Consider the following 25865-nt stretch of genomic DNA (forward strand, 5'->3'; position numbering starts at 1 on the left):
CATCATGATGAGCTCAGTACTGTAGGTTATATATATTTTACATTTGACAGTGAAGCTGCTAAAGAGGACAGAGATGTACAAACACTGGTCAAAGGTCTCAAGAGTGACTGGAGAAATAAAGGGAACATATTTGATGGGTCTGAAATAGCCACAGAAAGAATGTGGGATATAATAATTGGATAAAGCTGGACTCAGTTAAGCAACAGGCAATGAATGGATAGACTCCAAGGAAATAGGTGCGTCAGTAGGGAGTGCCATGGTGATGTAGCCTTTCAAGTTGAGTCACATTCATTAACATTCATTATTCGCCTTTTGTGCCTAGAGCTCATATTGAAATCCTACACATTCTGTAGTATTCCTACCTGTGTCACATCGAGTTAGTGGCGATGCTGTTCTAACCATGCACAGATGGAAGTATCTTTCTTAACCCTGGGCAACATTTCTTCAACTCTCAAAATCCACGTCATCACTTATGATCCTTGTGGTTTGCTGCAGGCAGTCATCTCATAAAATCCTGGGCCACGCTGGGAATTATGACCATCAACTGAATTTCTGTTCCTCCCTCTTTCTTTTACAAGTGACTGGGGCCATATTCATAAAGCTTCCTTGTACAAAGAGTCGCTCCTAGTCACGAAATTCTGAATAAGTTCTTTGAATTATGTTTTCATAGAATTTCCCCTTAAAGTTAAGTCTAGGCACTTGTAAAGATAAAAGTTATTCACAGAGCATCTTAGCCCTTAAAAGAGCTCCTAAGGTCAAAACTGTTAGGAGCAGGGAGGAGGCCTTTTAAGATGGTAAAGAGTTTCTGAAGCAGAGGAGAAAATGGTGGAAACACAAGGAGGTCAGAGAAATATTCCCCAAGTGCTGGATGACAGTGAGTAAATGAAATGCTACAGATTAGATCATGCAAGGATAATATGTGTGGTTGATCTCATTAGGGGTACGCACACATTTCCCACCTAAAGTTTTAACGCCAGAAATAAAATGATCACAACACTAAGATATTTGGAAAACTGGAAAATTGCAACAGTGCAGCAGTGATGACCTTGGTCTGTCTCAACATTGACAACACTTTCACAGTCAGCAGTTCATTTAATTTCCACTGGGTGTCCACACTTGAGTGTGGATACCCGACTTGAGCCTGACGGGACCCATTGGAACCAGGCGGGTCGGGCCGGGTTCGGATAACAAATCAGAAATTTTTGCCCAGGTTTGCTTCAGATTCAGCCCACTTGGCATGCTGCTGTGTTGTGCTATGGCCTATTCAGGTGCTGGAATTTGTTATTTACGTGACAACACCAACGCAACACAGGCCAATAGTTACATTTCAGGCAGGAAGCAATAAATATTCAGACTGAACTAATGAAAATGGAGCATGCTAAAAAAAAACTGCATCAGACTTGGGTCAGGTTCAGACTAAAAAATCAGAAAGTCTGTCGGGGTTGGGCCAGACTCAGTTATAACTGTCTTGGACTCGGGTCGGGTTCGGTCAGGAAAATGCGCGCAAAAGGCGAGTCTATGAAAACCAATTACATCTGCTAAAAGAATGCATTGTATCAGGTAACAGGGTCAAGTTAGGAGGTCTCTGACAGTGTCCTCAGAATGTTTTTGGATACGGCCCCAGGTCTTTTTAATCCTTGAACCATATTAGCAGTGACAGAAGAACCCCTTTAGAGTCTAAAAAACTGCACAGTCAATCACAAAACATGTCCACAGCATCATCATGCAAACACAAGCACAGCAAACTGCCTTCCTACTGCTCGCAATCTATCAAAACTTGTCAAAGTAATGAGAGTGATATCCATTGTTGCCGGATTAGACTGTCACCAAGTAGTCCAATCAGAGTCTCTAACCCGGCCAATTGTCAAAAAAGTATCCCAGTTTTTAATTTCCATGAAGGAACGTGGCGGCCCGGCCAGTGTTCAGTGACTGAATACAAGTGCAAGATGAAAAATAAAGCTTTCAGTCAAAACTGCAAGATAAATGTCTGGGTGTTTGAACAATCTGACACTATGGAGATTATATGTGTAATCATGACACAAAAGACGTCTCTTTCCAGTAAGAAGTACCAATCCATAAAATTGTGTTGTCTGCAAATCCTTTTTCTCCACTTTCTCTTCAGTGTTCGGCTTCTTGCGGTGGCGGAGTGCAGCGTCGACTCATCAAATGTGTGAATACAAAGGCGGAGACAGAAGAAGAAGTGGATCAGGGTCAATGTGACCATGAGCTGCAGCCTGAGAACACCCAGAAGTGTAACCTGCTGGAGTGTGAGAGTGTCTCCTCTGGTGAGTCAATCAACATGACGATCATTATACCTGCTCAGCATGCTGACATTAACATTTTGCTCAAAGCCAGCATGGCTGTTGATTCTCAGAACCATGTTTAAGCAGTTTGATAGGACATGGTATAAAGTGTGTGGCGCAAGTGCATTTAGAGTGTGTCCAGTTCTACTTGCTAGATAAATAGTGCATAATCTGTGTTTAAAATAAGGTGCAAGGGGTTGTTTTTAGTCCCTTAATTAAACATAGGTGTGTTTTTGGAGCTATTTTTAGGGCGGATTCAGCACATTTAAGAGCCGAGCAATGCAGTCAGAGCAGTAATGTCACTGCAGCAAATATCCTGTTATATTTAAGCAGCAAAATTAAAACCTTTAGTTATAAGCTTTACAGAGGAAAGAAAAGTAAACTTTTAGCTTCTGAAATAATCAATGAAGTTACGCTGCTCCTCTTGTGTGTAGATGTCTACAGTATCTCTCTTGATGGGGAGTGAGACAGCAGCTCTGCAGCTCTTCCCTGCTCTCTGCTACGTTCACATTTTAGAGAATGTAATTTTCGTCTTTAATGCTGTATTACTTCACCCACCTGCAGCCGATTCATGCGTCCCTGTGTGTGTAACAAGGTGCGTATGTAGGCATCTTACTATCTGAATGACACACCTTTTGAATAGCAGGAAAATACTCCACCATCAACTTCAGACCAGATTTCTGTTGGTCAACAGCTCAATTGCTTCCTGCTGCCTCAAAATAGTAATACGCCAGCAATGCGCCTGACCACACCTACACACCACTGGATGAACAGGTGGGCACAAGAGTTCGCTACTTACAAACAATAGCACTGGCCATGAAAGGGACAACTGTGTCGCTCTGAAACTGGCAATGACAGTTGAGCTGCACTGTGCGCCACTTTGCCCTGGGTGTAATGTAGAGCCCTCTGTCATACTTGGGAGTTGTGATGGTATACTTTGGCTTCCCTCTGCAGGCTAGTTGTGTCATTGAAATGATGATGATAATGACAATGATGGGGATAATTGCTTTTTTTGTTTGTCCTTTATTTAACCAGGAAGGTCCCATTGAGATACAATATCTCTTTTTCCAATGATTCCTGGGATCTCGTTTATACCCATTGTGTACGCACAAAACGAGGCCTGAAAGAAGCGTACGCCACTTCTCACGCAAAGATGTAATCTATAAAAACAGACTTGATGGGAGAAACTTTGACCCATGCTTACGAACATTGATGATGATGTAACGCCAAACCTGTGGATGTGTTTGAAATAGGGGTCGCCTCTATAGTTTGTTTTCTACATGTTGAAGAGGGACTCTGCTCAACACGTCTGTGCTTTGAATTGAATAGACTTATAATAGACTGAATAGACAGGAAATAGAGATCTGTGTTTGGATTTTTTTCACTTCCTCCTGTCCGATCCATCAAATCGAACAATGTGATTTATGATGTGAAACGTCGTAACACATACAAGAAAAGAGGATGGACCAGCCTGTCAAGTGATTGCTGAAGGACTTTGATCACAGGGCATCTGAAAATGCATGTTATCCAAGAGAAAAGGTCTGATTCAATTTCCGCTGATCCTGGCCATGTTCCAGGCCCCATCACGTCAGTGTTGATTGGACTGTGTGTGCATGTCAATAGGGACGCTGAGTGAAATGTCAAACTAGAGCGATTACCTAGACCTTCAACATGAATTATGGCTGTTATTCTTGATAACTTTCAACAAAATGGACACACAGAATGTAGACAATACACAGAGGTGAATCCACATTACAGCCTCAATTTCGGACCGATTTCCCCTTGTAAACCTAGTGTTAATAAAAAAGAGAAAATGTCTTGAATTGAGTTTTTTAGCTTTGAGAAAATACATCAAGAAGATGCCTTTGGTAAGACATTAGAAGTTTGTTCCGTCGGGTCAATCCATCATGCCATACTCTGGAAAACTGTGATGAGCGATGGATAGAGGAACTCACTCAGTACTGCTGCATCCCCTCGCAATGACATGAAAACAATTTGTTCAGCTACTCCGAGCAGTAGCAAAACAAAGTCAAATGAGTCTACAAAACCAATCTCCTGGGAACAATCAGACGCCAGGCGTGACTCTGGCCAGCTTCTGTGGCGGAGCTCCAACCAATCTCTCGTTCTCAGCTGGAGGTCAACTCATTGCAACTTCATAAAACTCTCACAGTTCATTGACTGTGCAGCCTCCCATTTGAGCACATCACAATCTACAATAGAACTACTGGTATATATGTGGTTATTTCAGTGGGGTTTCAGTATTAAACCGACTCATTGCAGCAGCTTTTTTTGACCATATAAAGCAGTGCACTTTGCCATAAATCAACAGCAGCATTATTTTTATCACTGGGAATCCACCAGCTCTTCCTCTAATGATGTCACATCGCCAGACCAGTGGAAATGCTGACTACAGTCACCTCAAAAGTCTGCTTTGTTCACATGGCAGTGTAAAAAAGAAAAAGCTCCAGCTCGAAGTAGAAGAAGTCATTTTCCATCAAAGCAACTATTCACAACAAGAAAATTAGAGGCTGCAAGTCTTCTCCTGCTTCAAATGCATCATGCATGGCTTGACATTTTTTTCTTCTTCTTTTCTGTCACGCTGTACCCGAAAGCCTCTTACCTATACTAGATCAGAGCTTTTATCTGGCTTTAATGTGCATGTTACTATGAAAGACGATGGCGAGAGAAGGCTTTTATTTTTTTCAGCAGAGATGTATTTTTGCTCCAGTAGATTTGCAGAAAAAAGAGTGGCTTATATCTGCTTTTTACGTTCACGTTTTCAGCATTAATAGTCGTCAAAGCTTACTGTTCCACGTGAAACTCTTTTGCAGATTGGAGTACAGAGCTCATTGAACCTCATCATCCTCATTAAAATACATAAATGATAAATGACAATAATCTCCAAAGATATCCATCACTTTTGCAGCTCCGTGTATAATTAAACATAATTTGCACTTTTTCATTGAATATTTTAATGTAGGCCACAACAGTTCAATGTCATTTCTGTTTCATATCTAATATGAAATCACAGTGTTCCTCAGGTGGCAGCCTGTTGGAGCCTGAGCACCAGTTTGATGACATTTTATGGTAAATATTTGTGGTGTATGATAAGGTGACAACAAACAGCTGCCCATATTTGCGCTGTGTGAGACCCTTCATCTCGGTTGATAATTTGTTTCTATGTTTTGTTCCAACAAGGCAGTCAGATGGCTTTCATTCTTGTTGTCAAGGAAATCCTGGGCATTTATGTTTTCACACACACGTGAAGTGTCTGAAATTACATGCGTGCACGTGTGATAACATCACGTGTGCGTATTTGAAAAGGGTTTGTTAAGAAGAAACTGGCAGACTGAATCCAAAAGGCTAATTTTACTTGAAGACTGCCTTCCATCAGAATGACATAATTACATCTGCCTGAAATTATAGTGAAAATGAAATGAATTTCAGAGAATGCAAGATTAACTAATGTCTCATCAGGGTTTTGGGTGCAGATTAGTGGTATTGAAACGTGATGTCCCCCAGCGTATTCAGACGATCCAATGTACAAGTATAAAACATATACTCGTGTTTTTGTAAAATTTAAATTATTAATTTTGCTATAGCGTGACATGTCTTTATTTAGAATGCTTTAGTAGTGCCTCAAGACAAGGATTATACCACAGCTAGATCCGACCTTGCATTATGTTCCTCTTCAGAGAGCATTTGCTCTCCTTATGTACCATTTTTCTCGCTCCTGTGGTGGAAATTGCCTGCAAACACTCAGCATTCAGGAAATAAACACACGTATACAAAGCATTTGATGGGTTTGAAGAATAATACACTGTATAGAGTGTATTATGGAGAGTATACCTGAGGCAGAAATTGTTCTCACTGAAAAGTCAGTCAGTGGTTTTCTTTGGGTAAATAACAAGCGGTAACCTCCGGTGCTGAGAAATGAAGCGAACAAAAGCAACCTCCAGGGCTGAGAAATTAAGCCAACAAAGAAGTGCCAAAATTGCAGTTCCTCAAATGGCCACTTGAGGCTGGCTCCAAAAGCGAATGAAGCCTCGTAGACGCCCATGTCGAAATACCCAACTGCACAGCAGAAACAAACATGTTCACAGCCTGATACAAAAATGGTTTTGGTCTGTATAGCTAATTTTAACATTCAAGACAACTGTGTGGGAGATGAATTTTTATTTAACCCACTCGTTTAAATTTTATTAACACTTAAGTAATGCATATCTAAGGGCGGGGCCGCTTTAAGTGACAGTCTATAGCCCAGTTTCCACCATGCAGTGCAGCACACTTCAGTTTGACGTTCCTCTGTGTCACCGGTGATGAGGAAATACAGTGAGTGCTGGACGGAGCAGTGAGTGACAACAACCCCGCCCACATTTAAAAGTACTGTTTGCGGTGGAAACGCTAGGGTCTAGGTACCATGTCTGAAGGGTTACTGTTGGCTCCAAAGGTACCAAAAGGCTCAATCACCCTTTGTTTCTAACCTGGACTCTGGAACAGGTAGAACGACCCAGACTAGCAGACCTGAGGGGCCTGTTTGAACGGCACAGTGTGTGAAGCTCAGTTATGTTCTCCGGTGCCAGATCATTGAGAGCCTTGTATGTGATTAAAAGCACTTTAAAGTGGATTCTAAAAGAGACTGGAAGCCAATGCAAGGATGCCAGAATAGGTTTGATGTGTGAGGATCGTTTTGTTCTGCTCAGGAGTCTAGCTGCTTTGAACGAGCTGATGCTCAGCCCGATTGTTTAGGCAGGTGAACAAGGCATTACAGTAATCAAGGCAGGAGGATGTAAGAGCATGAATAAGGTTTGTGTGTTATTGAAGGACAGATCCACCCCTCTTTCCTTACAGCTCCATCTTCTCGTCCAAATTTGGTCACTTCTGGCTCCAAATATGGGGCGGCAGTAGCTCAGTCCATAGGGACTTGGGTTGGGAACCGGAGGGTCACCTGTTCAAGTCCCCGTCCGGACCAAAATATGGAGCGTGGACTGGTAGCTGGAGAGGTGCCAGTTCACCTCCTGGGCACTGCCGAGGTGCCCCTGAGCAAGGCACCGAACCCTCCAACCGCTCAGAGCGCCTGTCATGGGCAGCCCACTCTGACATCTCTCCACTTAGTGCATGTATGTGTTTGGACCTGTGTGTAATTGACAACAGAGTGAAAAATTGAATTTCCCCTCGGGGAATAATAAAGTATATAAAATTTAAAAAAATAAATAAATTAAAAATATCCAAGATGGCAACAGCCAAAAAACACAGATCTCAAGCCTTCCAAACGGCAGCACATAAATGAATGTGTGACTCATTTTTATACAGCCTATGATGAAGCATCACACAGGAGTTTTACAGGATTGGTTCTCTACTACTTACATACAATCATGGGTCAATCCTAAAATGGCACATAATTGTTGGTACATCTGTAACATAGTTAGAACATCATGCTTTTATAGCAGAACATCACGTAACATGGCCCACCGAGGTCACAATCCGAACTCCCGCACGTTCAGACAGAGCAAGTGCTCATTGAAGAAATAAAGAACAGGGCTATAAGTGATACATATTAATGGTTTATGCTGATTTATTGAAACACTTTGTCTCCAGCTTTTTCTCAGAAAGCATAAATATGTTGCTTAATGCACCAGCAAAGCCTTGTGGCACTTGGGTCCGTCTTCTTTGACCTGCCGAACGAATACATATGTTCGGCATGCATTCAAATTAAGTATCACTCCACATCGCAGCTTATGGGCAGATATTAATTCAGCACCATTCTCATGCTCTAGTTAGCCAAGAGCGATCACATCTGTAACTAGAGGCAGATCAGGAACATCTCTTAAGAGTTACTGGAGACGAGACGTGATGGAAATATAATGTGTTGGAGGTCAATTTAAACATTGCCTATAGGTCGTACTTTCTCTTCTTAATAGCTGATCATAAATGTCAGTACTACATCATTTTAAAGGCATCTCTATGTGGACGATGATCAGAAAGCGAGGCTTATCACATCTGACTTGGGCAACATTTGGTCCAACATGAATAAAAGTCTACCCAAGTATCAATACACTGTGCCCCCGCTGTGATGTATTGATCAACACAATATTTCAGCTGAAATGATGGCCAAGAATAACACTACTCTTTGTCGGATATTCACGCCTGTCTCCAGACCTGTAAGGCGATCAAACGTGGCCTGAAAGCTGCACACAGAAGCTGTGACTTTCATCAGTTTAGTGTGAAAGTAACACGTGACATGCGTAAGACCACGGGTGCAGCCGTGTGAGCCCAAGACAGGCGACCACTTTTGTGTGCCTGGTAATCCCATCTGGGCTGCAGGTCATTAATATCCCACCAGGAAGCCGAGGTTGGTTTTCTCAGTATTAAGAGGATAATATGAAGTTGATGCCAGTCCATCCTTCACAGGGTCTGTACACGTGCTTCTGGACCATGGGACACTCTTATAAAGAAAATGGCATGGCACATTCAGCCATTGTTAGTATTTTCTACATTCACATGGGTTAATTACACTCTTTCAGTGCTCACTCTGTCATGCGTCCGCCTACATCCCCGACTGCAGCAGGGGCTCTGAACTGCCGATCCTGAGCTCTGACCCCTGAAGAAATTAATGCGTTCAAATGAGTTCATTCAGGTGCTGTGTGCCCGTGTACGTGAGGCAGTTGGGCTGTTGTCTCAGCGTTGATCTAACCTGTACATCTCAGGTCCACGGTTAAGATAGGTTACGTCTTGTATCGTGGTTTACCAGGTGATTTGAACCCACCACCTGTTGTCTGAATTAGCTTGAATAAACCAGGAGAATATGCCGATCCAAAAATGACTCTTCACAGTGAACCCCTGTATAGTAAAAAAAAAGCATATTACTGCGGAAATCCCACGTCCCACTGCCCCTTTTGTTATTTACTGCTCTATATAAGGCATGTTGGTGAGTGGGTCAAAGATACAGTAGCAGATGGGGGTGTATAGAAAACAGGAAATGCTGTGTATTAAGTTGCAGCTGTGGCCTTTGTACCCCATTGATGTCATGGAGTCTCTCTGATCTGGGTGACTCTGGAAATTCCGCACTCTGGAGTTTTGAGAATTGTCTTATACAAGAGCAACGGGTTCAGTATATGCTGTATGTGTATAGGCCATGACATGTGGAAGGATGCAGCCATGGTGGAGCACAGACTGAGCTTGTTGCTGAGCCTGGCAGTTCAGACTGCTTCCTTAACCCCCCAAAAACCCCAATGCTCACACAGGTCCAACCATTTTTGGTTTAATTCATTGTACTAAAATGCACACATATAACAAGTCAACAAGTAACCAGAGGCAAACTTTAGTGTTATAGTAACACGATTCAATAGAGTTAACACTGCATAATTTTCATAGCTCCATTCTCACCCATCACCATTTCCTCCTGGACTTGCCTGGTGAAGTCCTCTGCCTCAGTTGGTTTCCCAAAAGTTTGCATTCTGTCCTTATAAGTCACCAACAGTCTGGCGGGAACAAGCATGCTGTATCTTATCTCCATGCTATGGAGCTTTTGTCTGACAGTCGAATTCTTTCTACTTTTGATGCAGGTAGAAGCGCACTGATTGATCCTTGTGAAGAATTTCTTTTATGGCTCTGGCTGCTCTTGAAACAGCCACCTTGTCCCTGTCACTCAGAAACGTTATTATCATTGTTCGCGGGGGGAGCGCCGGGCTCTCGTCTCTGGCCAACACGGTGAGCTTTCTCCAGTGTAAACTTACTAGGTGCTTTGAGCCCCACTGCCTCCTGTATCCATTTCTATATTGAGAAACGAGCAGGTAGATTAACCAGCCTCAAGTTTGATTGCTTGGACCATGCTTCAAGGTCTGCAGCTTTGTCTTCAGGCTCCTTTTTCTAATCCTCTAGTGACTGAACTTAATCCTGGAGGCTAACCACATAATCTTCAGTATTGGTATTGGTTCAGTATTCAGTATCAACATTCACAATGCAATCTGTACACTCTCTTATTTCCACTTGCACATCATCAATCACGACCACGATTCCGTCAAATCTGTTTGAGAAGTCTGCTTTTAAATCTTTGATGGCATGGCCTTGTTCATTATTTCTGCTTCGATGCTTGAAGCAGCCTCACCCAGCATGTTGTTAGCTTTAGTGCTACTGTAGTTACACAGCCGAGTTGTAGTCTGACATCCTTGGTTGCAGGTTTTTTGCACGATGTCTGCTCATTTTTCCTGGTGCAGATGACATCGGAGTCTTGCAGAGATGATGTGTCAGGTCTACAACAGCAACAAATCAGGGCTATAACAGGATTGAAGTCTAGTGGAAAGGAGAAAAACATGACTGACTTGTCCATTACAGGAAGTCCCTTTTTGTTTAATTCAGACCCTCAGCCCAACACTGTGATCCAAGATAAAACATAATTGGATTGAAATTATTGGATGCATTGTCTTTAAATTGGAATGGACATTCACACTCACTACACTTTTCCATGTGGCCAACACTTTGGTTGTCCAAAACATAGGGCCTCCTTCACTAATATGTGCATAGAAACATTCTTATTCTGCAAATAAAATAAGTGCGCATGCAATCTCACTGTTGGATTCATGACATGTGCGCTGGCTGATTTTGTTCCCTACCTCTGTTGGTGAATCATAGTCATTCTAAATTGATGGATGCATGCCTGTTACCTGCAGTCAGCACACTGCTACTACTGATTAAAGATCTATGGTCTTCACAGGGTAAAGAGAGTAAAGATCTTGATTTAAAGGACTTTGAACTGAGGTTTTTCCAGGTGTCCGAGAACTTTGAGAAAAGAAAATGTCTCTCTTTTAGCTGCGTAGCTGTCACTGTTATTGAAAAGCACATAACATTGCAATTTTCAGGAAGTTTAGAGCTGACCTATAATACTAAGCCGTCTGTTAAAGCCATCAGCCGTCGCCTCTGCCTCTGAACTCACCTGAACTCCAGTTCCAGCGGGAAAGTGTGGGTTTTTTCTTTTTCTTTTTACTTTGTCAGTTACTCAGCGCTCGTGGGAACTTAAAGGACAGGTGGTAAAACAAACTTGATTCCTGGAGGACCTCTGATTTCTGCCCACTTAGCTGTTTTTAAATGAGAAGACAAGGAGCTAAACACAAGAACAACATCAGGCTCCGAGACACTGAGCGTCTGATGAAGTGTGACGATTCAGTAACAGCCCACGCTGTAATCTCTGTCTGGACTGGTTTTCCAATTTCATGCTCCTGCTGTGACTGCTGTGATTTCAGATACCAGACAGTAGATAAATTGCTCTAATGCTTGCCGGATACAAACCTGTGCACACAAACGTATAAATGCCTTTTTGTTGTTATCAAAGTGGTTAAATTATTCAGTGTACGTTTGTGGTAAAGAGGCGGAAAGCCCAGCAACTACATTTCTAAATATATTAGATTACACTGTAAGCCGTCTCATCAGGGTCCCCATGGTCATGGAAAATCTGGAAAAGTCATGCATATTCTCCCGGCCAGGAAAAGTCAAAATCATCAGAAATTTTGGAAAAGTCATTGAACTTTGTTGTGTTTAATGAAATTGTTCCAGTAATCTTACATGGATAACCTTCCAAGTAATGCACAACATTGCACTAACATGTAAATATGTGACAGCATCTTGTTCACCATCACAGAAGTTTCTTCATTTTCTCCCCACAGCAGGTCGTCTTGACCATGTCTACATGCCTAAAGGCATTGAGCTGCTGCCACGTGATTGGCTAATTAGCTATTTGCGTTAACAAGTAACTAAACAGATGTACCTAATAAAGTGGCAGTGTTACACTTATAAGATTTAGTTTCCAGATAAACAAACTTAAAACTGTAGGCTGGCAGCAGTAATGAGAAGAGTGAGACTCACCAGTCAGTGCAGAGCAGCAGCTGCAGCGATGGAGACTGGGGGTGTGGTGTGTTCAAGTGTAATAGGCACTTTATTGATCCTGGAGAGAAATAACTTTTTTTAACTTTGCTAAATTGCCACAGCAAGTAACAACTCACGTACAGTATAACACAGCATGTAACAAGTAGTGAATAAAACCCGCAGTTTGAGAAAACGCGTGGCTGAGACTGTCAGATCCTCTCATTACAAGGTAACTGTGCAAAAGTGTGCATGTTAAGTGGCTCAGTGATCCGCAGTATGTTCAGTGAACGGATCACTCACTGAAAGTACTGGCACTGTAGCACACCACGTTTGTTCAGTCACAGTGCGACTGAACGTACTGCATAGTGAGTGCAGTGCACGTGAGCCCTCAACCCAATATGCAGAGTAGACCAGTTAAAAAACCCTCATTCTAAACAGTGTTCATTTACGATAGCCTACTATATATAGGACAGGACACTTAAAACATCATGATTTATAAACGAGTTTATTTTTACAAACATGTTTGTCAAAGCAACACAGCGCACCCGGCCGTCTCCACTCCCGGAACTGAAACATGAATTGTTCAGCCGTGTATCAGTTCAGTGAGTCGGAGTCTCAGGCTCCTCCTGCCAAGCATTGAACGATTCGGTGAACGAATCTTTTGAACGAATCTTTTTAGTGAACTGATTCTAGTGATTCAGTAACATCTAAAGAACTGCCGTGCCCAACACTACAACAACGATCTGTTTCTCACTCTACTAGTGACAGGCGTCAGTCATTGATACCTTACATACACAGCGCCCTCTGCTGACCAGGTGTTCCACACATTTAAGACACAACCAGACCTGCAAGAAAATAATAAAAATCACATAGACGACATCAAAACAGTCATTTTAACATATGCTACAGTCCTTAGCTGTTTCTAATGAGTTTTAATTTTAAATGGGGGGGCAAGACATTTTATTCCTTTTTCATGTCTCTGTCTCCAAAACACTTTTAATGTCTCTGAAGAACACTCAGTGCCACAGCAGTCACCAAAAGTACTTGGTTGGGTTTAAAAAAAAAGGGTTTGTGTGAAAATAAGTACATTTGTCATGTAACTTAAGTAAGTTAATGTCCCTTGATGTATGTCACATGACACATATGTTATACAGCGTTATATATGAAATATATACATTTCAGTTACCTGTTTTTACAGCCGCCAGTACTGTTTCTTCTACCTATAAAAGGATTAACAGTTGTGAGATCACATGTAATGGTAGCTGCAGACATGTCTTTCTCAGAAAGCCAGTTAATATTTTCAAAAATGAGTGGGGGATTGAATGTTTTGATTAATCGACTCTGAGTCAAGGTCAGACTTTTTTTTGCAGCACAAAACGGCAAATTTAAAAACACGAATCCAGTAAATCATTTTCGAATACAAGTCAGCAATCTGGCTGATTCTTCCTCTGATCAGTGTCGTGTTTTAAGATTTCTGGTTTTATTTTTATCCACTTTGCAGTAAATGAATGCACTGAAAGAATAAAAGAACAGACATTTCTATGAGAGGCCCTTTGAGACATAATTCGTACTTGGTTTCACATGTAACATCATAGTCTCATACATACACCACTATACTCTTACACAAACACNACATTTCCTCTACCAGGCACATTTATTAAAGTATCTTCAAACTCTGATCAGAGAGAAATCTTCAGCAGGTGTTTCTGTAAGCGTGATCTGTGTTGAACGGACAAAAGAGCATGAGCAGAGTGTATGAGCTTACACACACCTGTCACTGTTCAACTTAAAAGGCAGGTCTTATGATGTAAGAGGCTCACAGCGCTCACATTGTGCTTGTGATTCACTCTGTAATGATGTAACCAATTGAATCTGTATCTAACCTTGCTGTCTCTCTGTCACCCACACAGGAGCAGCTTGCCTTCGAGATCGCCTCACATTTAGCTTCTGTCATACTCTCCGTTGGCTCGGCCGGTGCCACTTGCCCAACGTGAGAGCCCAGTGCTGCAAAACCTGCAGCCAGCGTTCCCGCTCCATCAACACGTCTCGCCCCTGAGCTGACACAAAGTAACCACTCATCAACAGGAACACTGAAGAAATATAAACCATCATTTAAGTTCAACAATCTGAGCCCTTTCCTGAGTTCTTTGCCACTGCAGACTACGTGTGAATCAGTCCCGCCCCAAAACTCAGCATGTTTGTGCTGGTGACGTCATCATACAGGGCTGACACTGATTGGAGATGTAACGAAGCCTCTCTTAGCAAAACAATGAGAATGTAAATATTTGTTTGCACTTTTTATATCATGCAGAATCGAGATTTCTTTGTAACATATGTGGTGCTGCATAAGAGTTCTTCTGTCGATGTAGCCAGCTTTATACTGCGTTATTACACATGTAGATAAACCACTCATTAACCTCTACGGTTGGTACAATGCTCTCATTTTGATGACAGCAGCAGAAACTGAACAGATCTAACAGACAGGGAAACAACTCACTATGTGGTTTTTACGTATATAATGTGGTACAAGTGTTACCAAGTAAAAAAGTAAGTGGTGCATAAAGGCTTCATGTGACATTATAGATAACTGTTAGCTAAGCCCCGCCCCCTTAATTACTGTAGCTACCATTTAAATTCTTGGTAATTTCTGAAACAATATATGGTTGATTTCAGACAAGAGCAGCCTTCTCATATTTAGTCTGTGACTGTTGTTTTAGCCAACAAATATTAAAACATCATCAGCTGTAGCTAGCTAACTATGCAAAGGTTATCTCCTCAAGCTCTTCAAATTTTTTATGTTTTGATAGGACTTGTTTTAAGATGAGAACCTGGTAAAGGACGTGTGCACTTGATGGCTACGTACGTGATGTTGATCTCTGTTTATCTGCGCCTAACAAACTATTTGCTGACAGCTTCTCACCCTCAACCAGAGCTACAACAAGTACTTTCTGCCTCAACATTTTAGGAGCCAGCTACTAATTACTGGGGGAAAAATGTAGATTGATTATGCAGGAAGGTTAGTGTAAGGACATGATGGGGTGGTTGGTCTGTACAGGCAGGGCTGTTTCAAGACACTCTGGGAGCCCTAGGCAAGAGGCACCTTGGCACTTTTCTATAATACATCAATGATATTTCAATGGAATAAATTACTTATAGACTTATTCATACCTCAAAAACAGCATCAATAAGTGATTAACATTAGGGGGGATCAAAATAAAATAAATAAATAAAATAAAAATCAACCAGCCACCCTCCTCCCCTGACAAGTAAAGAACAGTCCCTTAATAAGTAAAGAACAGTCCCTTAATAAGTAAAGAACAGTCCCTAAAGTGCGGTGAGGTTTGTGGGCCGTTACCTGACACAAAGAGAGAAATGTGAACGGCTCGTTTCTCCTCTGACACATCACACCTGTGTGCCGCCACGGCTCGGCTGTTCAGGTATTTCTGGGCAGTCATGAAATTAACAAAGAGGAAATTATTGGACCTGGAGCCGGATTTCCCCGTCGCCGGTAAGCTGTTATCTTGCGGCGTATTTGACAGGAATATGGCATCTATGACCCCTGTTCAACCCACAACTGGCAGGATTCGTCTTTCGTTTCTGCTGCTGGTTGAAATCTGTACTTGTATAGCGTGCTGAATGATTTGTTTTGCTTGCGCAAGAGGGTGAGTGTCCGTACCGTGAGGTACCGTACTACTACGGTACTCCAATAATGCTAGCGCGGGTGGAAACCAATCATGCGGGACATGGTCTCAATTTGCGTGACGCGTGAAAAGAGACAGAAATGCTGTGCAGTCCCGCACAGTGTGGGACGTCTGGTCACCCTACTTAGCCACTCGCAAGCAGCAGCTAGTAGGGGCCCCATTAGGGGGGATTCCAACGTGTTGTCATTGTTGCAGTGTCTATAGGGGTTCCATCATATTGTCATTGATATGGACCAATGTCAGCTCGGTGGCAATGGCCCTGTGTACAGGGACTTAAGCCGGCACCACCCCAGTTCCCAAGCCAAGTCCCAATGGATCCAGCTACTGCTGCCCCCCCAAGATGCGTATAGTCATAGCCAGACAAGCTTTTTTTTTTTACATGCAACATTTTACATACCGAGAATCACTCTCACTACAGCACCACTGCACTACTTACATGATAGGGCAGTGTCCAGTTACAGCTGATGATATGATTAGACTATCACTGTTCAGAGGAGGGGTTTAGCAAACACTCAGCTGTTATGTTTAATGTCCACAGCAGCTTGTAAAAAGCTTTTTTTGATGTCACCTAGTTGTGTCAGTAGCAGTTGTGTAATGTCACACTTTGGCTTAACCACACTTCTTTTTTTTTATTTTTAGAAGTCACAAAGTAAAATGTAAACAAAAAAATGTGGAGCTGCAGGAAATACTTGGTGCTAGAGGCCACACAGGCTCCAAACATTTCGGGTCAGGTATTGGCAGGCCCAGTGCCTTATCTACTTGAATATTGGATCATCTGATACTCTTAGTTTTATTAACCACTTCATTTAAATATGAGTCAAATTCAGCATTTCAGAAGAGGCTACATGTTTTTTGAAGTGAATGTGAAATTATTCAAAAATGGAGGGACTGTCGAAGTCAGTGTCATATCACATTAGGTTTAGTATACTGTGTAGTAAAGAAGTAGCTTTACTGTATATATAGTATTTTGTACCTTTGCAACTGTGGTTTGTCGTCTAGGAAACTGAGTCTGTTACTGACACTCTTGTTCTCTCTGCTCGTTCCTGCGTTCACAATCATTGTTAGCACTGACGTGTAATTACAGGCTGCAGTTTAGAGTCTTTTCAGCAGGAATTGAAAAGCAGTTCATCATGTCCTCTTGTATTTCTTTACGCTTTCTAACCTAAATATAACATTATCAATAGAAAAGCTTTTTGCTATATTGAACAATGTCAAAAGAGCTCCAGCAACACTGGGATGACCCTGATGAAGGCCACAAGCCGAAACGCGTCGGTCAATAAAGTTTCTTTTCCATACCACAAGTGTTGCTGGAGCTCTTTTGACATTTTTCAGTGTTTCCTCACTCTCCATGCACCTTGTGAATCGGTGAAGTTGTGCCAGAAACCACTTTCTGCTATATTGAACAAAAAATCAATTCGTTAAGGAGAAAATAGCGGGGGAAATCGATGTTTTGCTACCTCCTCTCCCCTTGGATCTCCGCAAGTGTTGTGAGGACTCTAAAACTTCACCTGAGCCTCCCTCGGCATATGGGTGAGTAGATAATGGCTGAATTTTCATTTTTGGGTGCACTATCCCTTTAAATTATCTTCAAGGTTTACAGGAAGGTGCTCAGAACATCAACTTTAAGTAATGTACCTATGCTGCCTTACATTCATTTAAAATTCTCAGGATTCAGTCAATCACACGATGTGCCTCTCCCTCCTTGGTTACCGTAACTTGGTGCAAAACAATGAACTGCTAGTTCTACATGCACACCTGTTCGATTTCATTATTTAGAGATAATTGAGAAGACTTAAATGCTTGACACACCAGCCACGCCCAGTTACAGTTGCTAAACTGACTGGACAATCAGGGGAGAGTGGTAACAAAGGGTTAATCATAGTTGTAATGGGCTGATGCGTTCACATTCCACTTATAAACATACTCCCACACTGAAACACAGTTGATGTTTGACTGCAGGGATACAAGCCTTTAACTTTCTCTTCTCTACTTTCTCTGTTTTTAAAGATTATGTTGGTTTCCAAGCACAAAATCAAGACTGTAGCCAAGTGGCTAATAAAGCTACTAAAAACACCAGAAAAAAGCAACCAGTTGGCTAACCACAATCTCTTAAGAAAATCCCACTGTAAGCTTCATTTCAATGAGCTGTTAATAGGCTGTACGACAGTTAAATGTTTTGGAGAAAATGTTACTCTTGTATTAATCAGTGATGTGTTATGACATATGGATATTTATATACTGTGCTTTATACTACAAAATAAAACCTGTGGGGAAAAAATGCAAGTGCTTTTGTAATTATGTACTTATGCTCATGTAAAAGCGTTTTTCACAAATGTCAAATGATGCATGCAGGAAAGAAAGAAGAAAGAAAGATAGATGTGGTTTTATATAATATTATATATATATATATATATATATATATACACATAGGGAGTGGGTCCTCACTGACTAAGATCACCATGTTGCATTGCTGTGTGATGTCTCTACAGTAGCTCAGAAGGGACAAACCAAACACTGGCTCTAGATAGGGCCATTCGCATTTTTGCATTGGCTGCCATAGTTGGAAAAACAGTTTTTCAACATAAAGCCAGTTTATTCAGTGTTTTTTCCCATCTTAAATCACTGGGCACATTTATTTTTGGGAGGAAGAGACCTCTGGGGATAATTGGCTCCTGGTAAAAACCTTGTGGATGTCTGGGTCACGACTGAGGGTAGAATGGAGTGTGAGATGGATCGGCAGTTTGGTGTGGCTTCTGCAGTGATGCGGGCGCAGTAAAATCATGGTGAAGAGGGAGCTGAGCCGGAAGGCAGAGCTTTCGATTTACTGGTCCATGTACAACCCAACCCTCACCTGTGGTCATGAGCTCTGGGCAGTGACCGAAAGAATGAGATCATGGATACAAGCGGCTGAAATGAGTTTCCTCTGTGGGTTGGCTGGGTTCAGCCGTTCAGCTCGGAGTAGAGCCGCTGCTCCTTCGCGTCGAAAGGGGTCTGTTGAGGTGGTTCGGGCATCTGATCAGTGATGCCTCCTGGGCGCCTCCCACTGGAGGTGTGAAAAAGTTTTAATCACGTGGTACGTTTGTTAGAGGAAGAAACCTCTGCAGATAATTCGGCTCCCAGTAAAAAACTTCCTGAACAATAAACACTGAAGGAAATCTAACCAGGAAAACTTTTCAGCTGGATACAATTTGCACTCCTCACCACAAGATGTCACTAAATCCCTCTATATGTTTCACACTGGACCTTTAAAATAAACATTTCCAACAGAAAAGAGAGTATGCTTTTCAAACTCTGCAGCTTTAAGCTGAGAAGTTTAGGAGGGAAATTAAACTTAACATTTATTTGTAGAAAGCTGATTTCGTGAAACTAAAGGTTTAATACATCACTCACAATCATACAGAAGTACATACATACAACTGGATGCTAAAACTTGTTTGGATGGAGGGTCAGGGTTGTCAAGGGGTGTACAGAGAATGCAATGGTTTCAAAATTTGATCCCAATAAAGAATAACATGCCAAATCATCTACAGTACAGAATAACAGCAGTGCCTCACCTTCACAATGTGTTCAGTCATAGAGGAAAGCTTCCAATTAGTAATTCATTTCCCTCCATGATTATTCTCTAATGACTAAGAAGAACAATTAGTCTTAATAGTCTCCCAGTACAGAATAACCAGTTTGAACATCATGTAGATTCAGTAGAGTATGTCACTTCTGCAGACTCCAACCATCCAGTTCAGTGTATGTAAAGTCAATTCCCTGTTGAGGCTGAGAAATCAGTAATCGACAGGCGGCAGCGTCACCATCTGGGTGAACTCCTCATAGTTGATGGTCCCGTTTGACTTGACGTTTGCCTCTTTGAAGAGTTCATCCACTAGACAAAGAAGAAGACAGAGAAAACAGCTTTGTGAGTGGAACTGACCAGAGAGAGCGCTGCCTGAAAACTCATTTGTCTCCCACGATTATCAGAGCTTGAGAGTCTCTGCTGCTCTTTGCCTGAGGGAGATTTTGACTGGATGACAACTCCTTCACAGAGTAGAGCTGCCAGCAGCCATAATCTGAGTGTGTTTGCTATTCCTATTAACAAAACTAATATGTTTCACCCCATCATCGAGGATTTCTACTCAATTTAAAACTCACAAATGTTTCTAATACTGTGATTCAGTTATTTAACAGGAACAACTTTTTTCAAAAACCACCAGAGAACCAAAAGTTTATCTTTTACAAAGTATTAGTATTATCACTGTTGTTATTTTAAGATGTTTAACAGTAGTGGAACTACACAGAGAGTTCAAACCTGGGGTGGGACTTCAAACCCTCTGTGTGGAGTCTCCCCGTCAGTGAGAGCCGTCGAGAGTACTCCAGCCTCCTCCCACAGTCCAAAGACGTGCAGGTTAGATTCATTGATTGTCTATCTCTATGTGTCAGCCCCTGTGATAGTCTGGGTGAACCCCGCCTCTCACCCAATGTCAGCTGGGATAGGCTCCAGCCCCCCCGCGACCCCCAACAGGATAAGCAGTTACAGAACATGAATGAATGCCAATAGTAGTGGTGTTTGCATTTTATGCTACTTTATACTTCTCCTGTACTTCCACTACAACTGTTTGCCAGCTGTTGTTACTGGTTACTCCAGAGGAACACATTCTTTTGCTTTAGAAGTATTTTTACTTTTGATACCTTGAGTACATTTTGTTATTGGTAATGTGCTTTTTGTTGCCTCTGATTTTAAACCTTTAATGCAGGACGTTAAATTGCCACTTAAGTGAAACAACAGTGAACAGCTATCATACTGTAGGGCTGTGTAACATTCAAATTATTATGATATCAGTACCAATACCAGCGTTAAAGTAATTCCAACAGAGTATTTCATACCTTTAATTTTACTTAATGAAGTACCCATAGTGTGAATTGAAGAATTCCACCACCGATCCTCCTGATCCAGATGATTTTACATGAATACATTTAGCAGTGTTAAAGTGTTAAAAGTTTTAGAATATCTATGAAATAATTGTACAAGCAACTCTGTCAAATACACTGTGCTAAACTTCACCACATCACAAAACTTCACCACAACACAAAACTTTACACACTCTCCCATGATGGTGAACTAAAACCCTTTGGCGTGAGTATGAAACAAGACATTAGATGACATCATTTTGGGGTTTTGGAGACACAGACCGACATTTTTCAACATTTTAACACATTTTTCGATAAAATGATCAGTCGACTAATCGAAGAAATAATCGACAGATTAGTCGACAATGAAAATAATTAGTTGAAGCCCTATACCTACCGTGGTATAAAAACTGACGGTTATCATCTTGTGTGTGCGCATGCTTTTCCTTTATACCTGGAGTGTCTGTCAGATGTTCGCCAAGGACAAAAGGGTTTTAAGATTTCAACTGTTACAAAGCATTTGTTCAATCAAAAATGTACGTTTTCATTCCTCTAACAGTAATTGCAGCCGATAAAAATAATAATAATTGTGTGATATTGTATACGATGATACCATGATATTTTCTGAGACAGTCATTGTAAGTTAGACGACACATATTATATCCTATAAATGCTCTGGCATCTAAATCAGGCACCAAAAATCTCCTGAATACTCAAACTGGTGTGTTACAGCAGCAACAGTGACCACAGTCGCTCACAGTCACTACAGTTGGGAACTGAACAGTATAGTGAGATCTTTATCTGCCTTAATAGTTCGGCAGTCCAACAACTTGATAGATGTCTCCCCACTAAGAAGCAGCTGAGCCTTATTTGAATATAAACTGCTTTATGTGCACAGCAGCACCCATCCAGAGGCAGCACACTGACAGTCTTTGAATTAAATCTTTATGTTGCTTTGAAGCTACTAACTGAAATAATGAGGGGGCTCAGGCTTTGAAAAACAAATGACATCAAAATTAAGCTCAGACATTTAACGGGATATCAGCGTCTCTGAGTCTTTGCTTCAAAAGTGTTGGACAGTCCAGTTTAAAACTTTGGCTTGACTTTGCATATGAAGAGAAACATTAATGTTAATAGTTTTAAGTTGCTGTAAAAATCCCAAACTGGGACAAACTGAGAGTGAGCTAAAACACGAAACAAAGTTTGACTGCAGAGTAACAAATGTAGAGCATATTTTCATGTTTCAGTACAACTTTCTGCCACAGTTTACCACATTCTGCAGTTTTCTGTATCTGTATTCAGGAGGATACCTCTGAAAAAACAACCAGGCACGCAGCAGAAAATAACAGTGAGGGTAAGTTTGTCTGAAATGTGAGTAAACATCAGGAGGAAAGCTGCGTTACACACACAGGTTATAGGACAGCTACGGATGGGGCAAGACTGGAGTGGATTTATGGAAGCAGCTTGCAGTTCCCAGGGGAGATACTGAGCTGAAGCCAGCCTCGCTGCAGTCAGAGTTACAGTGGATTGTTGTCTTTGTGGAGCTTACAGCGCCACAGGAGGGTGTAGTAAATGTGACACATGAAAGGAAAATTCTCTTTGTGAACAGGAGGGGGAGAGCAGCAGAGGCAGGCGGGGAGAGAAGCCATTCTTCTGACAGAAATATTTATTGATTTGTCATTTCATGGCTACAGTCTTCTCTTATATAAATTCCATATCCCCCCAAATCCCTAACTCCTCTTTACAAATCCCAGTTCTTACCCCCTAAAAGTCTGACATTCACTGCAGTCATGAAGTGTTAGGACAGAGATTGTCTGATTCATGTTTTGGCTCTCCTTCAACACACTAAATTTTGAATCTCAGTGACTCTGACTTTCAAGGGAAACATTTGTATTTTTTCCAGCCTGGTCCCCTTTTCCCCATGTTTTTGTATCTAAAGCCTCGTTTCCACCAAACACCTTTGGTATGGTACCTTTGGAACCAAAACTAACCTTCAGACATGGTACCTAGCACTTCCGGTTCTCTCGTCTAAAAGTCAATACGTTTTTTGAATGGGATTTTGGTAAAATGCCTCAAATAAGGTCTGTGGTTAACAAAAGCTTAAGTGAGTTTCAGGTTTTGTTCTACGACATAAAACACGTCAGTAAAAACCCTACTTGTGAATTTTGAAGCTTTTCCGTGTCGTAAAAAAGGCGGTTGCTAACAAGTTGCTCAATACGACTACAAACTCTGTCGGGGACATTAAACGTCATCACCCCCGAACAGGCGAGAGTGCTGGCAGTCCGCCATTACAGCTTCTTATTTAGCTTAAACAGTCCGATTTCCCCATTATACAATGTTTTTAAAATAAAGCGGCCGAAATCAGTTGAAAGCTTAGTGGCGGTGACGTCAAGAGTCATGCGACCGTGGAGTAGTCATGTAGTCCGTTAAAGCCTAACGTTAGCTTTTTACTTCTGGCGATCGCATTTAAGCTTCAAATGCGGTATGAAAGGTGTTGATATGTGAAGATTATCTCGCTGAACAAAACCTGTAAGTATCATAAACTTGTGTTAGCCACAGAGCTTATTTTCTGACATAATCCAAAACGCAATGCAAAAATCACATTAAATTTCTCTTCCACGAACCAGCGCGATGCTAAACTTCCGGGTTTTGACGTCAGCCCTGGCACACTCTATTACAGAGCCAAATAAACTGTCCAAACATACGGACTGGACTACACTATAACTTTGCCCCATACATCCATGTGCTCACTGTGGATTGTAGTGAAAGTAGCCTCAGTATCAATGCAGCACCTTAGTAGCTTCCTCTAGTCTTTTCATCTTGAGGTTTCTCATTGATTAGAAGTTACTTACCTTCTTTGTCTGTGAGTTTCTCCCCCAACTTGGTGAGCTTGGCCCGCAGCTCAGACGCCTGGATGTAGCCTTTCTTCTGTTTGTCCGTCATCCTCAGTGCCTCCAGGATTTCTGCCTTGGGGTCTTCCTGTTGCATCTGTCTGTGCATCATCGTCAGAAATGTGGAGAAGTCCAGCTCGCCTGTCTTTTCTAAATGTGAATGTAACAAAAAACATTATGTCTGTGTCAAAAAATCATAAAGAATAGTTACATAATAATTAACACATGCATCAAAACTGACTGTAAGGGCCAGCAGGGGGCAGAAATATTGGGATTGTCAAGATAATTCCTTCTTTTTCTTCCTAAGGCTTTTCTCTTTTTTTCCATTTAAGATTTGGAGTCGAGGGTCTAACGATAGGGGGTATCATACTGTATGTTGTACACTGTTGATATTTTGTTATTTTAAAAGCAAAGCAGTAGGCTTCATCAGTGTTAATATGCCACTTGAGCTCGGTCTCATCGAAGTCGTAGTCATCGAAATCCAGCACTTGGGCAGTGACTTGCGGTGTCAGAAACCAATGAAAAAGGTGTCCTTTAACGTTGGCATGATACGCGGCCGGTTGCTGTTATAGTTTAACAGTGCCTGGGAAACGTAGCGGTACAAGGACGAAAGTTAAGTTGGCAAAAGTCCAACTGGTGCCAGTAGGAGGGATGGTGGATGGATCCAACAAACACCGACCATCACCCCAGAGAGCGGTGTTCATCTCCCATTATGAAGCCAAACCCTGTTCTTATTACCTAAACCTACCCACGTGTTTATTGTTGAAAGAAAAAGGATCTCAATTCAGTGTTGTACTGATGAGTGTGTTTATTTTGAAAGAGACTGTATGTAAACTGTAAATTTCCTGTGAAAACTGAGGTGTATTTTGAAAGAAGACAATGCATGTAACAGGCAGAACTTGACACAGTGTCCCAGAACGTCAGCAACCAACACACCCAGGGTACCTTTAATGTCGTATGTGGACGTGGAAAGTCCATGACCAAACGTTGATATGTGACACGGTTGAAGTGAGAATGTGCTGGCCACTTGATAATTACTTTTATTTTATTTTTTTAATTTTTATTATTGTTTTATAAAAGCCTTGAACTCAAGATTTGCAATAACAAACTAACAATAATGCATATAAAGAAAGAAATAACTGTATATATAACAATAACGATAAAGGATTTCTGTGAGCACCACCCATAATAACCACACTCAAACAGTTAAACAGTTAAAAGCAAATTACACTTCAAAGTTTTAGCTTAAGACCTGTGTCACCTTGAACAAATTTTTGCAATCTTGACTGGCCCCTCAAACTAATTAGATTCACTGTATGTACTCAACCGATTTTGTGAACTTGTAGATGCCTCTCAATTTCCCCAAACGTGGGGCTTGTTCCCAGGCAGCGCATTACTGTGATCAGATCGTTGGCAGCAATCTTGCCCTTTTGCTTCTTGTCATACAGAGAGAAGCACTCCTTGTATTCTGCCAAGGAAATGGAAAAAGTAATGGATTACATCAGCATAGTTCATTTCACTGCATTATTTAATAAGGGACATTTTCAGTACAGCAGGTTTACTTAGAGAAACACCAGCATTACTTCACAAGTGCTACTAAAACTGAACAAGGACAGACTTTGATCCATATGTGCTTCCTCATGTGTTTTTCAACATGTATTAGTTATTAAAAGATAAATGTTGAGAACTTAATGGAAATAAACAGATAGTACAAGTCAAATATATTAGATAATAGTAATAGAAAAGTGTAGTGTAAAACTCTTACCATTGATTTGAACTGGTGTGAAGAATTTAGCCTGCAGGGTGAAAACAGAACAACATCACTCGTCGTCAGGTAAGATACAAATATTTCTGTTACATAAGAAAAATACATGAAAAGGTTTATTGGATTTCTCGCTCTCACCATTGTTGCAGTCACTTTGTTTGTCTCCAGGAAGAAGACAGTTTCCTGTGGTGTGCGTCACCTGTCCTTCCACCTCCGTTTAAAGTCCACCACCTGTAAGCCTCGACGTAATTTAATATGTGTTGCTGTGGTAACGCTGATACCAGATCCACAGTGCTGCTTTGTCCTTTCCCTTTCCACCTCACCACTCTGATACAAGGAAGGGACCAATTATCACCAGACACCATATCATACTACAGTGTCTTATCATATATTGAAGTACTTTGTAATCACATAAAAAGCATATACATTTGTTGTCATGAATAAAACACAT

The 25865-nt window shown here is 41.4% G+C and overlaps 2 protein-coding genes across 2 annotated transcripts in view; one reads left to right on the forward strand and one right to left on the reverse strand.

Annotated features, from left to right (window-relative positions):
* The window catches only part of LOC126397276 (A disintegrin and metalloproteinase with thrombospondin motifs 7), a 101298-nt gene extending 83163 nt beyond the window's left edge, over positions 1-18135 (forward strand). Inside the window, exons 23-24 of the mRNA XM_050055971.1 lie at positions 2123-2285; positions 14072-18135. Of these exons, the coding sequence (XP_049911928.1) occupies positions 2123-2285; positions 14072-14217 (309 nt within the window). The 3' untranslated portion in view covers positions 14218-18135. The remainder of the gene's footprint in view (positions 1-2122; positions 2286-14071) is intronic.
* Positions 18136-19138: 1003 nt separating this feature from the next.
* Positions 19139-25672, reverse strand: LOC126397654 (calmodulin-like protein 4). Its single transcript, XM_050056605.1, has 5 exons — positions 25553-25672; positions 25415-25445; positions 24977-25117; positions 23611-23799; positions 19139-19736 (listed from the first exon to the last, which is right to left on the reverse strand). Exons 1-5 carry the CDS (start codon positions 25553-25555, stop codon positions 19639-19641), a joined length of 462 nt encoding a protein of 153 aa, XP_049912562.1. The 5' UTR covers positions 25556-25672; the 3' UTR covers positions 19139-19638.
* Between the last annotated feature and the right edge of the window lie 193 nt (positions 25673-25865).

The sequence above is a fragment of the Epinephelus moara genome, chromosome 1, assembly GCF_006386435.1.
Source record: "Epinephelus moara isolate mb chromosome 1, YSFRI_EMoa_1.0, whole genome shotgun sequence".
NCBI lineage: Eukaryota > Metazoa > Chordata > Actinopteri > Perciformes > Serranidae > Epinephelus > Epinephelus moara.

Excerpts from the sequence above, each read along its gene's own strand:
- LOC126397654 (XM_050056605.1), bottom strand. Across the intron at positions 23,800-24,976 it reads TCTACAAGTTCACAAAATCG|AAAAGACAGGCGAGCTGGAC; the intron begins GTTGAGTACATA and ends ATTCACATTTAG. Across the intron at positions 19,737-23,610 it reads GAAACTCACAGACAAAGAAG|TGGATGAACTCTTCAAAGAG; the intron begins GTAAGTAACTTC and ends TTCTTTGTCTAG.